Genomic DNA, 17,922 nt, shown 5'->3' on the forward strand with positions numbered 1-17,922 from the left:
TCCCAGCGCCGATTGCACCCCACCTCCCAGCCACTCCTCCCCACCCCCACCAGGCTTCCGTTGGGCGCCCAGCAGGAAAACCAGAAAATACTGGACATTGCACGTGTCTGGTATTTTCTGAATTTTTTTTACCAGAAAGAAGGCCCCAAAACTGGACTGTCTGGTTGAATACCGGACACCTGGCAACCGTAACAGCTGATCCTCGGCTCAGCTGTGTGGTGCTGCTACTTTGAAACGCCGCCTCAGTGTTTCAAAATGGCAGTGCCGTGCTCTGCACAGCATTTCCACAGAATCAGCTGGGGAGTCTCCAGCTGCCCCCGGGCTGTGCACGGCATTTCAAATTGGCAGCGCAGCATGAAGCCCTGGGTCTGCGGGGGACTCTGACACCGAGCTCCATGACGGTGCTTCTGCTTTGAAATGTACAAGAGCCCCCACTGGGGACTCTTATACATTTCAAAGATGTCTCGTGGAGTTCCGCATTCCTCCGTTGAAATGTACAAGAGCCCCAGCAAGGGCTCTTTTACATTTCAAAGGAGGAATGCAGAAGTGCCTATCAACTAGTCGATGGAAATTCCACTGACTACTCGACTATTAAATTAATCAATAGTTAACATCCTTAATTAGAACAGCAGCTCTTAGCTACTTTTGCAATCTAACAAAGGAAGGAGAAAAGACACACACGAGAGGGACAATTCTCAGGCTTGCTCTCTGCAATCGATTCTTCTGTCCACCCACTCTGAGGGTGCATCTACACAGCAGGGCTTAACTCTAAATAAGCTACGCAAATTAAGCTACGTCAATTGTGTAGCTTATTTCAAAATAGCTTATTTTGAAATTGGGAGTGTTTTACACAGCACTTAATTTGAAATAGAGCACTCTTTCTTTGACCTCCCTTACTCCTCATACAATGAGAATTACAGCAGTTGGAGTAAGAAGTCCTCCAGCTCGATAGTATTTTGACATTATTTCGAAATAACTGCCTGTAGACGTACCCTGAGTCAAACTGACCAGCAGCACTCCATACAGTCCACAACACATGGTCTGAAATAGCTTTTCTAGTCTGCCAGTATCAGTCTCATGTGGATGGGAAGAATGATTATACACACAGCATGCAGTATATCCACACATACATTCACTGTACCGCATATGAGATAGTGGTGTCCACGAGACAACTGGCATTTATTATTCATCATGAACCTTTCATGCTGCCCCACTTTTCTTTTCCCATGATGAGTCCATCTCCTGAGAACCTAATGCAATGTTCCAAACCTCTGAACAGCTTCCAATTGCCACCACACTTTTGACAAAACATTGTGACAGAGAAATATTTCCTTGCCCAGCAAATGTGGAATTCCTTACAAAATTTCCTTGGTCCAATACTAGCAATTTTCAGTCCTGGACTAATGACAAGATTAAGGTCCAACTGAAGGATAAAAACAGGATGGTTTATCCCACTGGAAACAGGAGATCGGGGAGCTGACAGGATTGCCAGGTCCCAGGGCAATGCAGGGCGTGGTGCCTGGCTCTGCACCCCAGGAAGGTGTGGGGTGGGATAGCCAGCCCCTGGTGCTGAGTCCCCCCCCCCCAGCCCTCAAAGCAGGCTGGAAGGTGTGGTGTGAGGCTCTGCAGCGCACTATACAGCACTCCCGTGGAATGTCTAAAGGGCTCACGGGTGGTGGCTGGGAGCCCTGGGTCTCTTAGAATCACCATCCCTGGGGGAATTGCCCCTTTAACCTCGTTGTTGGGCCTGGGGGAGATTTACTCTTTCAAATGGGATGCACATGCTTCTAGTACTAGAATATCCCTAAAGATGGGTTTGGATAATGATGTTATATATGGAAAAGCCATGCTAAGTAATTTTAGATTTTCTAAAATGTGTTATTATTATTAATTATTAGTGTTATCCTATATATTACATTACACAGTTATATGTGTATTGTCACAGAGTGTTACATGCTCAAGCATAAACACAAAACTTGGCTCTCGAGTAGGAAGCATTTCTCAGCATGCAGGGGGGACCTAAGCCATCACTTTCTGCAGAAATTAAGCTTACTTTTTAAAGTGCTTTTCTGGTTCTCATGGTTGCAAAGACAGCTTTTTGAATATGAATCAATTCAGCACTGTCTTCCTAAGTTTGCAGAACAATAGCCTTAGTGCCTCTGCTGAAGCTGAAAGCAAATTCCCAAACTGCAGAGAAGTATAACTGACAAGACTCCAGTGAATTTCACTATTGCTATTCAGAACATTGTGGCAAGTGGTCAATTTGTCAAGAATCGTGTCAATTGCCCTGTGTAGCTCCGGAAAGCTTTGAGAAGTGTTTGGGCTCTTTAATGCCATTATTCACAGGGAAGAAGGAGAAGGGTAGAGAAGCACAGACCACCTTGTCCCAACAGCCAAGCCAAGATATTTAACCAGCAAAAGACACAGGCTCTGGGAGCTGACAGAAGTAAAAACATTTGTTTATTTGTAATCTGAGTAATTCTGATAAGAAATTATTAAGATACAATAAATAGGAGATCCCATGACAGCAACTGTACACTCATTTGTCAGAACTGCTCTTTAATTATTTAGGAGTAATTTAACATAACAGAGTGCCCTTTAACTATCTAAATCTTGCACAACTCTGGCAAATGTGAAGCACTGTTGTGTCAAACATTTTTCTGATTTCCCCACACAGAATTCTGATAAAATAAGCAGCCCTGTATATTTTCCCTTTAATTCCTCACCTGGAATCTGATTCTACAATCCTAGCACAGGCAAAATGCCCCCAATACGGGGTTTCCATCAATACAACTTTTTTGTTCTTTTTGTTCTTTTCCCAAACAATTATCCACCTAAACCTGTCACCCAGACAGAGTGAAATAACTTCTAGCAAGGAAAGCAGTGCCCCATGAAGCAAAGAGAAGTTCTATGGAAAAATTCTCCCCACACAGCTGCTCTAGAGATGGCCCTGAAGGATAATCATCATGTGGAGATGCATGGTTTGGAAAGCTCTCACTTAAGCCATAGACAGGAGTCATCTTGTTATCGTGATGGTGTCCCCAGGCTTTGCAAACCAGTTTGTCTGATCACTAGCTTCTATTGTTCCCTCAGATAAGCAAGGCCCCAGTGAACAATTAAAGCTTTCAATAAATAATCTGTAAGAACATTCATTTGATTTACTGTTATTTGATGCAGCAGTTAGTTTGAATGGGGCAGTTAATATTGATCACACAAAGTACTACAAACATGAAACACTTCCAGAACTCCATGGATTATTACTCTTTATCAGCCACTCATCTGGGTTACTTGTAAATGGTTGAGAAATTCAAAATCAATAACAACAATTAGTGTTCTGTACACTTTAAGGAATAAGCCATGTGAAATATATTTCATTAAAAAATGAAAAGTAAAAGAGTTTATAAACATAGAAGACACCAGGAAAACTTTGAATTTTCTCAGGACAATGTAAAATGCACAATGAAATGAATTAAAAGATAATGGATGATGGCTCAGTAAATGCAGGTGGTTAAAAAACATATGGGCTACGTCTAGACTGGCATGATTTTCCGCAAATGCTTTTAACGGAAAAGTTTTTCCGTTAAAAGCATTTGCGGAAAAGAGCGTCTAGATTGGCACGGACGTTTTTCCACAAAAGCACGTTTTGCGGAAGAGCATCTGTGCCAATCTAGACGCGGTTTTGTGCAAGAAAGCCCCGATTGCCATTTTTGCAATCGGCGCTTTTTTGCGCAAAACAATAACGCGTTGTCTACACTGGCCCTCTTGCGCAAAAGTATTTGCGCAAGAGAGCTTTTGCCCGAACAGGAGCAGCATTGCATTTCCACAAGAACACTGACAATCTTACATGAGATCGTCAGTGTTCTTGCGGAAATTCAAGAGGACAGTGTAGACAGCTGGCAAGTTTTTCCGCAATTTGCGGAAAAACTTGCCAGTCTAGACGCAGCCATGTAGTTCAGGGCATGGATCTTAGGGCCAAGCAGGGGGAAGACTATGAAAAGTTCCTGGGGAGGGTAGGAACACCAATTTCACTGACTGTTAATGATGTCAACGGGGATTGCTTCTCCTGACTCCTCCTGGGCTCTTCTGAAAAAACCAACCCAAAATGCCAATGTTCACACTCATTCCCTGACCTCAACTGGTAAGAACAGCATGGTTTGGTCCTAAATCAGGAAATGAAAGACTACAAAAAAGTCACAATATTGCTCCCTCTGACTTCAACTGAAGCAAAATCCATCCCCAAATAGGAGCTGTATATTGTAGTGAAAGTTTACTAAAATGAACAGGGCTGGCAATTTGTTGTGGGTGATGTACATCTAAAGACACCTTGACTTCAGATTCCTAGAAAGAAGTTGTGAATCTAATGAAATGCTTGGAAACAGCAATATTTCAACATCTCTGCTAAAGTAATAATTCTAGATAATTAAAATGCAAAGCAATAAGTGAAATGTTTTATCATTAAACTGTAACCAGAGCTCTGTGTGAAGTCATCCATTCAGAAGACTTGTTTTTCCATCAATTATTTGTTATTTATCTGATGTAAATATAAGAACAGCTAATTATAATGTATGACTCCATATACAGCTTCTTGTTATTAAGACCAATGAAAGCATTCTAAAGACCATAATGAAATAATTATGTTTGCCTTTAAGAATTCTCTTCAATAACACATGGCAGTACTGCACTAAATTAAAACATCAGGAACTAAATTTCACTTGCATCTATTTCCATTTTAGCTAATTATACCCCCAAGCTTTCCAATAGACCAGGCCCTAAAAATCTTTTTGAAGCTGAAATGGCCGAGGGAACCAGCAGCCTTTTATAATTATAGACTTTGATGAAGAAACAAAGGTAATTCAGCCCTGGAAGCTTTAATATTCCAAAAAGGTCATCATGTGAAATCTTCATCTGCTATGAAAAATGGAGCAAAATTGGGGTGATTGTAAGCCAAGTGTTTGTGTTCCAAGTAAATGATATTCTGATTTAATCAGAACATATTTCATCTTCATCTTTTTCACCTCTGTGCTTGTGATCAGATTATTTTCTAATTCTGAAACATTTGCACAGTTTGAGGCACAGTAATTAGGATTAGTTAGAGAGCAACGGAGAGAGAAGCTGCAGAGCAAAGCAGGTATGTCATGTTGTGACTGGGCCGTGCTACATGTACATTATATAAGAATCAGACAACCACGCCAGCACATTCAAAATCATACATGGGGACTGGAAGCTATCTCCTAACAAACGCTCTGCATGCTCATGCTTCAGGCACAATGTGTTCTACACATAGAATGCTTGCAGGATCAGCACAAAAATGGGAAAAAGAAAGGATATGGCTAAGGAAATAGCAAGGTCTCAGCCCAGATGTCATGCTGCGGAATGAAGAGTAATTCCTTTCATTTAAGCTTTAGAGAGATAATCAATTGACAGGGTTTCAGAGTAGTGAGTGTGGCAATACCATCAAAAATAGAGACTAGCAGCTCACATAACTAGCCTGAAAAATATATGTAACAATAGGCGACTGGAACAACACAGGTCAAAGGTGTTCTCAAATTCTACTGGGGGTGGAAAATTGAGAAAAATATTTAATTTATGAAAACAAAAAACAAAAAAATAATGTGTTGATCAGAAAGTCTATGTGATGGAGGAGAAGGACCTTCAGCAATGCTTGAACACTGGGTGCCAAAGTTATTCAAGCTGAATACTAAAGAGGACCCCGTAATATTTAGAGAACTATTAGGTAGCTAAAAAAAAAAAAAAAAAAGGAAGATTCTAAAAAGTCAAAGATCTCCTTTATCTCAGGCCTCAGTGAGAAAAATAAGAGCAACTGCTAGACATCCTTAAAGTGAAAAGAAAACACACACATGTGAGCCATTTCTTTTTTAGGTTTGCTAAAACTGGAGACTACGATTCTCTTAGGAAAGCCTCCATCTTTTTCTAAGATACCTATTTTAATGGTACCCCAAAATAGTTTCGCTATGCTAAATATCACTAGGTGGCACTGTAATATAGTCTTGCAAGTTTCCTAATGTTATTGTGCGAGCAAGTGTTCAATCTTGGGAAGACATTGTGAACATGTCCTTAGTTTTTGTGATACACATTTGTGTGAAGAGGCAGTGAATCTTGGAGAAGAACCTGTTCAAACAGCAGGAGTGTTTGCTCTCTAGGGGTATGTCTACACTTCACCCTATTTCGAAATAGGGATGCAAATGAAGACATCTGAAATTGCAAATGAAGCTGGGATTTAAATATCCCATGCTTCATTTGCATATTCACGTTCTGGCACTATTTCAAAATAGCGCTATTTTGAAATAATAGACACTAAGACGCGGTTATTTCGAGAGAAAACCCTTCTCTCGAAATAACCCTTATTCCTCATACAATGTTTACCAGTTATTTCGAGAGAAGGGTTTTCTCTCGAAATAACTGTGTCTTAACAGCATCCGTTATTTTGAAATAGCGCTATTTTGAAATAGCACCAGAACGCGAATAGGCAAATGAAGCATGGGATATTTAAATCTCGGCTTCATTTGTAATTTCGAATGTGTTCATCTGCATCCCTATTTTGAAATAGGGTGCAAGTGTAGACATACACTTGGCCTCTGATTCAGTCAATTCAGTGTTCTTTAAAAAGCAGGTATAGATGCTGGACCAAGATTCCAGGAAGGAGAGAGTGCCTACATGCTTGCTGTTTGAACATCTCTGGGACTGGTGTATATGTATAAATTTAAATAAAAAATTACACATACAATATATCCAGAGCCTGCAATACTGAAACTTACTTTAAAGACCCAGGAAAACCACTCCACTTAGCAGAGATGTGACTCTGGTGTCAGAACAAAACACTAGGGCTTGCCTGTCTACTTTTCCATGAGATACTGATGTCTTTATTCAACATTCTGCTAAGCTACCAGTGAGGCAGAGTGAGAAAGAATAAAGCAGTTTGTTATGGACCACTGATTTAATGGAAAGACTGTTGTAGCAAGTTTTGCAACCATGACCAGTTGAATTCAGATATCGAATGATGGGAATCAACAGATTTTAAATGTGATTGATTATTTGCTTATATGATTCCAGCAGTGGAGTGGGACTCACAGAAATCCGGGTTTAATTTCTGGCTCTGCCATGGACTTTTTGTACAACAGCGATCAAATCACAAACAGATCTTTTTGCTTCAGTTCAAGACAATGAAAAACTTTTAAACTTGCTAGATGTTCATGAGATGACAAATTCAAGGAAGTGAATATAAATTATTACAGAAATGGCTTGGGGGAAACGCAAATTGATATTTCTGTTGTTAAAATCTGCAGTTGTGTTTGAACACGGTATTCTAGCCTTCTTCTCAATTTATGACGTGCTGTAAAAACTGGAGCCCATGTTTTGCCCGTAAGTGGCTGCATTTCTAACGTGGATGAAGTCATCTCAATGACTGGTTTGTACATCAAATACTTTTTACTGTGCTTTAAGTCCTTTGACCATTTTTTTAAATAAAAGCCTAAAATCAAGCTCCTAAATCCATATTTAGACATGCAAATAAGTGGTGTTTTCAACTGTGTTCAGACCAATGGGAGTTGTTGGATGTTCAGTACATTTTAAAATCAGACCATTTATTAAGGTGCCCAAATATGAATTTAGGAACCTACCTTTAGGCTCCTGTTTCTGCAAAGCCTCTAAAATATGAGAAAGCATGTTATGCCAGATTAAGCAAACCATCCCCGGTTGTAAACGAGTTCGTCCCTCAGAGTCCACTATGAACTAATCCTATCACAGAGAGTTAAGCCTGAGCAGTCACCATCAAGGCCGGTGGCCCTTTTATTACGCACGTTCGCGCTTACACCCGAGCCGGATCTGGCGGTCGGCGGAGTAGGGGGGTTCGGGCCCGCCCCCTCTCCGAACCCCGGCCCAGGGCCCTAAAGGCAGGGACCCACGGTCCCTTCCTAGCGGATGGGGGAACGCCCCAAAACACACCCGCTCACGGGCTCCACGACCCCGCCCTGAGCCGCTTCCTACTCCACCAGGCCTCCCGGCCCGTTTCCCTTGACCTCTCTTGCCTCACCTCTCCCTCCTTCTCTCCTCCTCCAGCTCCGTCCACCGCGCTCCCCTGCACCGTGCCAGCCCCGGGTTTAAATCCCCCGCCGGCTCCGTTCCCCCTCCGCGTCACTTCCCCTGCGACGCCTCCCAGCCACCCTTCCCCCGTGACGTCATCCCCCTGCGCCTCCCCGGCCCCTCCCTCTTGGGCCCTGCTGGTCGGCGCCTTCTGCCTCCCGACGCTCCCCGCGCCGGCTGCCGGCGCGTTCCTGCAGCCCACCGCGGCGGGCTGGGCCGTGCTCTCCACCCCCCGGTGTGTCCGCCCGGCGCCTCCCGGCGCGCTCTCAGTGCGGGGTGCGAGTGCCCCGTCACACCGGTATGGTTCACATTTCTGTCTCTAAAATGTTTTACTAACAATGAAGATAACTGTGATGTATGATAACAAAAACAAAAGTCATCTCTATTTTGCTAATTTAGTTTGTGAATGTTACAACCCCTTCTGGATACTTATAGTCAGTTACATTTTTTCACCTGCACAGTTGCTTATTTCCCAAAAGATTTTAATGAAACGACTCCTTGTGTAGGAAGTTACACTCAATGACAATAAAGTGGCAAAATATAGTTCTTGGTAAGCAGCAGTTATAAACTATATATAAACTAATAGCACAGAAAAACAACGAATGCTCCCGCTGTACCTTAAGGTACGTCTAGACTACAGGCTTTTGTCGACAGAAGTTTTGTCGACAGATACTGTTGATAAAGCGCGTCTAGACTACATCCAGTTCTGTCGACAAAGCAAGCCGCTTTGTCGACATGACAGTGTAGACGCAAAGGACAGTGAAGATGCAATAACGCCTTCTGTCGACAGAACTCTGTTGACAAAAGGCGTTATTCCTCGTAGAATAAGGTTTACAGCTGTCGACAAAACTTCTGAGTTCTGTTGACGTTATGTCGACAGAACTCAGCAGCAGTGTACATGCAGGTATAGTTTTGTCGACAAAAATCCACTTTTGTCGACCAAACCCTGTAGTCTAGACACACCCTTAGGGTGTGTCTAGACTACATGCCTCCTTCGACGGAGGCATGTAGATTAGCCAGATCGGAAGAGGGAAATGAAGCCGCGATTAAAATAATCGCGGCTTCATTTAAATTTAAATGGCTGCCCCGATCTGCCGATCAGCTGTTTGTCGGCAGATCGGGGGAGTCTGGACGCGATGCCCCGACAAAGAAGCCTTTCTTCATCGACACAGGTAAGCCTCGTGAAACCAGGTTTACCTGTGTCGATGAAGAAAGGCTTCTTTGTCGGGGCATCGCGTCCAGACTCCCCCGATCTGCCGACAAACAGCTGATCGGCAGATCGGGGCAGCCATTTAAATTTAAATGAAGCCGCGATTATTTTAATCGCGGCTTCATTTCCCTCTTCCGATCTGGCTAATCTACATGCCTCCGTCGAAGGAGGCATGTAGTCTAGACACACCCTTAGAGACTAACAAAAAATGTAGATAGTGTCAGGAGCTTTTTTGGGCACAATCTACTTCTTCAGATGAAAGCAGTGGGTTGTGCCCACAAAAGCTCATGATACTATCTACATTTGTTGTTAGTCTCTAAGGGTATGTCTAGACTACATGGCTCCATCGATGGAGCCATGTAGATGAGTTTACTAGACATAGGAAAATGAAGTGGCAATTTAAATAATCGCCGCTTCATTTACATCAAAATGGCTGCCGCACTGTGCCGATCAGCTGTTTGGCAGCACAGAGGGGAAGTCTGGACGTGCCGCGGTCGACAAGGGAAGCCTTTGTCGACTGCTCCGGTAAACCTCATTTCATGAGGCATACCTGAGTGGTCGACAAAGGCTTCCCTTGTCGACTGCAGCACATTCAGACTGCCCCGCTGTGCCACCAAACAGCTGAACGGCACAGAGTGGTGGCCATTTTGATGTAAACGAAGTGGCGATTATTTAAATCACCACTTCATTTTCCTATGACTAGTAAACTCATCTACATGGCTCCGTCGATGGAGCCATGTAGTCTAGACATACCCTAAGGTACACTTATTTCAAAATAAGTTATTTTGGATTTTTTTTTCTGAAATAGATTATTTCAAAATAGCTCATCTATACAACAGGGAAGTGTCAAAATTAGTCCGAGGCAGGCTTCCCTAATGTGGACGTACTACCTCAAATTAGAGCCCCAGGAGGCACTGGGGAGTAATTACTCTGAATAGCTCCGGGGATGAGCTATTTTGAAATAGCAGCAGTGAAGCATCCACACTACTGCTATTCTGAAATAGCTACGGTATTTCAGAATAAGTTATGAGGTTTACAGGTTTTGAAATAAGCTGTCTATTATTTCAAAAATATTTCAAAATAATAGAATTACTGTGTAGGTGCTTGCATTGTTATTTCAAAATAACGTCAGTTGTGTGGGTCTAATAATCTTGTGCATTTTACATTTTATAATTTTCCAGTTCCATTCGGTTAATGAAGTTTTGGCCTTCAGCAAGTAGCAATGGGAGTCTCGCTGTCTGGACAGGGACTCACTGAGTATGAGCACAGGTTAAAGTCTATTAGGATTTGGTACATCACAGATTAGAATTTTTGAGTAGCGTATCTTGGTAGAAGTGGTTATAATATTGGCTTCCCTAAGGAGTAAACATCAATAAGAGGCGAGAGGGTTTCCAACCCATGGTGATACACAAATAGGAGTAGGGAGAGATGTAGTACTCCAGCTTTTGGATTAGGCATTCGCTTACCTTCCTGTCATCTACAAGAGCAGAATACTCAGTGAAAAGTCTGAAGACTTCACAGTACAGCACCCTAATGGAGTGCCTGTTTAGGCATTTTTATTATATAAGCTTTGTTATTAGGCAGCCCTGCTCAATCCCAGAAAGTCTGAATCATCAAAAATATCCAAGCGCAGGAAGGGGAAAATACAGCCCCACCTTCCTTTTCAACGGTTATTTACTCAAAGTTCCAGTTTCCTGGCTATTTTATACATACACTGGTGTCCTCCATGCACAACAGCTAGTGGAGATATGGAAACCCCTTTGAAGCCGTGACTAATTTTTACCCAATCAGTTGCATATTGAAATTTAGTATTCCCAGGCTGACACCAATTCTAAATTCCCTCCTTCTGTGTAGTTTTTGGGTGAGGGAAATGAAATGAGAGACTGCATTTTTATAAACTGATGCCTATGATCAATGAGACTGAGCTGCAGAAACACACCACAGTTGCATGCTTCATTTGGAGTGTTCAATATGACTGAATGTGAGGGCATAGAGCTTCAGAGCATGCAAACATTGTGCTGGGCCTAACCACTGTTATTCTTCAATTCTATTCTAGAAGACCTAAAATCCTAGGCTGTGTTTAGACTGCATCCCTTTTCCGTAAAAGGGATGCAAATTAGACACATCGCAATTGCAAATGAAGCGGGGATTTAAATCCCCCCCGCTTCATTTGCATAAACATGGCTGCCGCTTTTTTCCGGCTCAGAGCTTTGCCAGAAAAAAGCGCCAGTCTAGACGCGGATCTTTCGGAAAATAAAGCCTTTTCCGAAAGATCCCTTATTCCTTATTTTAAGGGGTTTTCATATCTCCACTACTGTATATCCTAGACTCAATTCATCAGCTGCAAGAGAGGGTGGTGCATAACTTAGACATTGAGCAAACTAGTCACTTGGGGCATGTAAGTAAAATGGAAGTGTAATTTGAAGGCGGGTGCATTTCATTACTAGCGTAACCAACTGTAAAGATGTTTAAGCAGAGGTTGGTTGAAGGGTGGGAGCGCAGGCATGAGCCATACATGGTTAAGGGACATCGCTTGTGTAAATGGCTTCTGGAAAGTGCACACACATAGGGTATGTCTACACTACCCCGCTAGTTCGAACTAGCGGGGTAATGTATGCATACCGCACTTGCTAATGAAGCCCAGGATTTGAATTTCCCGGGCTTCATTAGCATAAGCGGGGAGCCGCCATTTTTAAATCCCCGCTGCTTCGAACCCCGTGTAGCGCGGCTACACGGGGCTCGAACTAGGTAGTTCGGACTAGGGTCCTATTCCGAACTACCGTTACTCCTCGTGAAACGAGGTGTACCGGTAGTTCGGAATAGGCACCCTAGTCCGAACTACCTAGTTCGAGCCCCGTGTAGCCGCGCTACACGGGGTTCGAAGCAGCGGGGATTTAAAAATGGCGGCTCCCCGCTTATGCTAATGAAGCCCGGGAAATTCAAATCCCGGGCTTCATTAGCAAGTGCGGTATGCCTACATTACCCTCCTAGTTCGAACTAGGAGGGTAGTGTAGACATACCCATAGTGTTGAGTGGTGATATTGCTAGATGTAGGGATGACTAACTCCAGTCCCTAAAACACAGTCTACTTCTCCCTCCCATTTCTGTACAGAATTGCCTGGCAGCACTGCATTAATTCATATTTGCCCTGCTTGGGGCCACCTTTATTGCATAGTTTCATTATACAAATACAAAACCTTAGCCATCCACAAATATTTCACTTTTGCTCCAAGCTAATTTTACATCAGTAACACCAATGAATCCCTCTGCGATTTTGAATCTTCAACAGTTTTTAATAGCAGTGCACTTCAGTCATAGTTTGCATGCTGAGAACTGAATAGGGCCAGACTTTAAAATACAGGATCAGTTATTCAAGTTTCAGTTCATTCAGAAAAAATATTCATGCCATGCTTATTCAAGAGAAGGTAATGAAGACAAGATAGCAGAGGCTGAGAGAGAATTTAATCTGATGCTTGGAGTAAAATTCAAGGAACACCATGACAAATTTCATTACATGTGAGAGATACTTTTACTTGTTATCTTTGTAGACAGACTGAACTATAGGAGATGGAGTGCAGATATTTGAAGTAAAGTATATAACACTTATCAAATCCTCTCTTAACCAGCTCACTGTGAAATTTATAACAAACATAAATGAAAATAACCTGTTTCGAACAGACTTTGCCTTCTCTGGTGTCAGTCAGTATGTGATTTACCAAACACACCTGCAGGAATCTGATACTTGGGAATGCAGATTTCAAGTCATATCACACACTTCAAAATGTTTGTTTTTAAATAGAGAAAGATAAAAGAAAATAAAGTACTGAACTCTTTGTTGGACACAGATGTTTCTAGGATTTCCAATGTCCTCAATCCACACTTCACAACAACATGAGATTTAGAAGTGAATTTTATGCTCTTGGATTTAATTTTTAATAAAACTTGTGAAGGTTAACACCTCCACTTCTTACTCAGCAAACCTCCCTGGGAAGCCAACTGGAAATTTTTCCGTGAATAGGGACTATAAAGTACAGGGATTATACCAATTATATTTAAAGCCTATGTGTAGGCATCCATAATTTTTATCTTTATCATATTATCTATTTTTGTAAATGTAGCAAACAAAATGTGTTTGACTAATAGCAGTTTATTATATTACTTGTTGAAACACTGCTCACATAAATGCATAGCTTATTCCTATTTTGGACTTTCTTATTGGGCCTTATGAAGTTTTTTCTTCTTATTGGATTTTTTAAGAAAAGGGAAATCTGCCATTTCTCCTTTTTCATATCCTGTCTAATCTAATCCTGAGTGCACCCATACTTCCATGCTATTCAGCTGTTTAACGTTTCAACACAAGTTACTTAACCGCTATTCATTTTTGGAGCTAATTACTGAAGCTGTGCAACAGGGAAGCAGAAAATTATACTGTACTTTAAAATACAAATGAGACATTCTTATCCTAGTTTTAGTCTATATTCTCCTCTTTAAATGTCTATATTCTCCTTTTCAAAGCTAATCCTGTCTGATTTTTATACATTGGCCTGATTTCTCAAGAGAGAGTTAAGAGGAGTGCTTACTACTAATGTTTAAAAATTCAATCAATCAGTTTTATACCCCTTCTTTGAGTCCATTACTTTCTTTGTAAATGAATTATTCCTTCTTTTTAATCCATTGCAATAAAATTAAATCTATATGGAAAATGTGCATACATATATTTTAAATTTGTAAAAATGAGTAAGCACTACATTCTAGTGTGTATATGTACATGTATGTGTATATATATTATGTGTGGGTAAACATATATACTTACATATACATATATGGAACACATATGACAAGCTTGATTTGAAAACTTACCCAATAAAGGAAGGAAAAAAATTACACACAAATACAAGTCATGTTTGGACTACATCTAACCTATTTCATAGGCTAGGACAATTTACATTATAGGACAGAATTCTGCATATTGAACTGCAATTGAATCAATGTGCTGAAGTTGGGCACATACAGTACTCTAAGTACAAGGATCAATTCTGCCAGCATCAACTGCAACACTGATGCCGTTCAGGATTGTTACAGGACTCCTTTGACTCTGCAATATGCATGTGCTATTCCCTTAACATCCATTTATCTCCTAATTCCAGACTCCCCATCTCTATCAAAGTAACATTAAGGCCTAAATCAAATGCTGCAGGTGCATCGTTTGTATATCTGAGCCAAAAAAAAAATAAAAAATCATCCCACCAAGTGCCTATTACTTTGAATCTCAGCTATGATTGCTTTACACAAACCCACAGAGCTCTAAATAGGAACAGACAATCAGGAAATATTTGTGGTTGGAATTAAACACTGTCATTGTTACATTTACAGCACTGGAGCAAACTTTAATCATTGTGCTCTTTGTATCACCCTCCCCTAATTGTTCTTTGTCAGCACCTCATATAAGTAGCAAAATGATTTAAATTTCAATAGAATTTTAATAAATTAAAATACGTGTGCATGTTTTCATATGTATATACAAACACATATATAGAGTGTTTGCTCATTTTTTCAGATTAAAAAAAGCTATGCAAACTGAGCACTGTTTAGAAAGCAACCAGCTAACCTACTTTCTAGTATGAGTATCGTTAACAGTCATAATTCAAATTACAGCAAAACAAATTATAATTCAGGTTCTGATTTTAAGATGCCTTACAGTGAATCTTAATTGTATTGATTGCAAAATTCTGAGACTGAATTCCTGAAAGCACTGTTCTCTATTTTTATTTACTCTTGTTAATATGAATTTCTTTGATTAGCTGACCTTTACTGTTATCAACACTTGTCTCTTATCGCTGGCTCTAGGCAAATGACATATTTACCACTCTTCCACTCTGATAAGGGTAATTCTATGTTTAACTTTGTTTGAGAACAAACACGACATTTTTTCAGAACATGGTTCTAGTTAATAGTAAAAGCATAGGAAAGTAAAGATAAAAGCTATACTTTACCTAAACATTATTTAAACAATTATCAGAATGTGATGAGCAGTATTTTTCCAGGGAAAGTTTTATATTGTGGGACTTGCTGACTAATGAGGCAAAATTTCTAGGATTCAAACCATTTTTATTACCATAGTGAAACTGATATTTATGTTTAAATCATGGTAACTAGAGAATACATTTTTAATGAAATGTCTTTAGTTTCTTATCTGTTGGATATGGAAGTACTTTCAAGTAACAGGTTTTCTTGAATATGTTGTAGTCTCAAATGTGAATATTTTGAAAGTAGATAAGGGAAATAAATAAAATATATTGTTTTTATTTACTTAGTTTAATTATTTTGAATTGGAAAACTATTAAACAACTGAATCTATATAGTTGACAGTAGTTACTGATTTTTACAAGTCTTTTTTCAGTAGTTTACTAGTTTAAGAACTAATGCTATACATATTCTGAGAAAAAGTTTTGTGGAGACTCATAAATATGATAATCCATCAGGCCCTTCTTTTAAGAACTATCTTCTTTACTTCCCTCTGACTAAACACTGAAGAGAAAACTACATTTATTCTTATGCAGCTTTGAACTCTTTGGAAAACAAAGATTTCAAACATAATTCTATAGCTAATGCTGCAGTGGAGTGTCAAAGAGTGTGTTAAAACATTTTGATAGATAGCCAAGTCATTTATCTTAATCAGTGTCAGAGCAGAGAAGCATCCTGCAGGCTCTTTAATGCAGCATATACGGCAATGTGTTCTGGTACTTGTAATTTCTTAGAGTTGAAACTACAGTGTTAAAACACTGCCACTGTTTACCATTCATGTTTCTCAGCACTATGTCAAGATCAGATAAGAAAACAGTAATGTTTTTTAAAACTACATTACAGTATCTTTGCTTCCTCCCCGACTAGTCCAAGACTGACTGAATCTGAAGGTATGAAAATAATTGATGACTAAACACAAGGGGAGTTCACAGTTAGTAGTTTTCTAGCAAAACAGCAACTTCTTATAGCAACAAAGTGAAGAAGAGAGGTGGCAGCAAGGTCAGTACAAAGAAATATTGCTTTTTCTTAGCAAGGGAAATATTAATGGAAGCCTAAAACTATAACCTGATTTCAAGAATATCACCTAGACTATATAGCTTAAATTCTTTGTAAGGAATGTACAGAATAACATTTTAACTGCTGAAATGTAGATCAAGAAAATATGCAAAATATTGCAACAAAGATATTGTGTACATATCATTGGACAGAGTTTAAAAAGTCATGCTGTGCTACATTATTGTTTTGCATTTTCCTGTTTGCTAATTATGGTTTAAGGGTGGATACACTGTGTAATAAGGGAGAAGCAAAAATCATATTTTAAATATTTTTTTCTGCAAAGAAAATAAATACTTACACAACCACATTTTGCATAAGAAAAAGTCCTTAAAATCCCTATTGCAAATTAAAAGTAGGTTTAAAAAAAACTGCATGCAAATACTTTTGTAAAATCTGTAAAAAATAATAAGGGGACCTACATTGAGCACTGTGCCGATGCTGCCAGTCTGTTTGTGCTAATCCACTGAAGCATGCTTTCAGAGCCTTCTCCTGAAGCATGCAAGAAGACGGACTTGCAGTGTAGAAATCCAGAATTTGACCAGGGCTCACTGCTAGAACATCCATACAGTCAAACATGATTCCCCTCTACAGAAGGTCTGCAAAAGTGCTTTCCTCTAGGTGTGGAGGAAAATGGCATATAAAAGTACACCCAACTCCATCAAACTCTGCCCCTTTTTTGGCACGTAGGCTGTTGGTCTTTTTCCCAGACCAGAATCATGAATTATGACAGACAACACAGCTAAAAGCCTGTAATTGATCCAAATGATCATTTACCATTTTCCAGGCTGCTCAGCCAATCCAGCAAGATAGGGGGAAACAAGCAGCATTCCAAGTTTTAGTTTCAATCAAATTATTCCAAAAATCCTTTAGAATCAGTCCTGCCTCATAGGCTGTTGCGGAAGATCTGATCTATTTTTCACATCACAGATATTATCAAAGTCCCAGTAATAAAAGACCTGTGATAAAACTTGGGATCCCCCTCACCAGTGAATAGATCCTTCTGCCTCTGAACAGCTCACTTCCTACTATTTGTGTCACACAGAATGAAAGATTGAATTGCCTAATATATGCGAGTGAACTTTCCATGAACCCTTCCCAGGCTGCTAACCTTCAAATGACCCAAACCAGTCTGACATCACCAACTCCCAGGATTCTCACACTGCTTAAAAACTCCCAGCAGCCCTGCAGAAAGCAGACAGGCGGAGAAGCAGACAACTATTAGCCGTTGCCTTTATACTTTCTTATCTTTAAATAATAAAATAAAAAAATAGAAAGATTAAATTGCAAAAAGGCTTCTTCTAGGTCCTGTCTGCCCAGCAACAAATCTTGCATACATATCAGCTTACTCCAGGTATGTGTGTGATATTTTAAGTGCCAGTCTATTTCCTAAATCCCCTGCACGTTCTCTACCTCTTCTGTAGAAAGCATCAGCAACTGACAGGCACAACTGAGCACTTTACAGGGACATAGATACAGGCACCAGTTTCTCATCTTGTGGAGATAGCGACTAGGGAACATCACAAGCTACATCC

At 40.3% G+C, this 17,922-nt stretch overlaps 1 protein-coding gene across 5 annotated transcripts in view; it reads right to left on the minus strand.

The window, feature by feature from the left end:
• Positions 1 to 17,922, minus strand: part of RARB (retinoic acid receptor beta) — a 548,867-nt gene that overhangs the window by 136,546 nt on the left and 394,399 nt on the right. The window contains exon 1 of one of the 5 annotated variants that reach the window (XM_006134318.4): positions 16,810 to 17,426. The exons of the other annotated variants lie outside the window; for them this stretch is intronic. Within the exon in view, the coding sequence (XP_006134380.1) occupies positions 16,810 to 16,966 (157 nt within the window). The 5' untranslated portion in view covers positions 16,967 to 17,426. Of the gene's footprint in view, positions 1 to 16,809; positions 17,427 to 17,922 lie in introns of those variants that run through there. 5 annotated transcript variants of the gene reach the window in all.

Source organism: Pelodiscus sinensis, chromosome 2, assembly GCF_049634645.1.
Source record: "Pelodiscus sinensis isolate JC-2024 chromosome 2, ASM4963464v1, whole genome shotgun sequence".
NCBI lineage: Eukaryota > Metazoa > Chordata > Testudines > Trionychidae > Pelodiscus > Pelodiscus sinensis.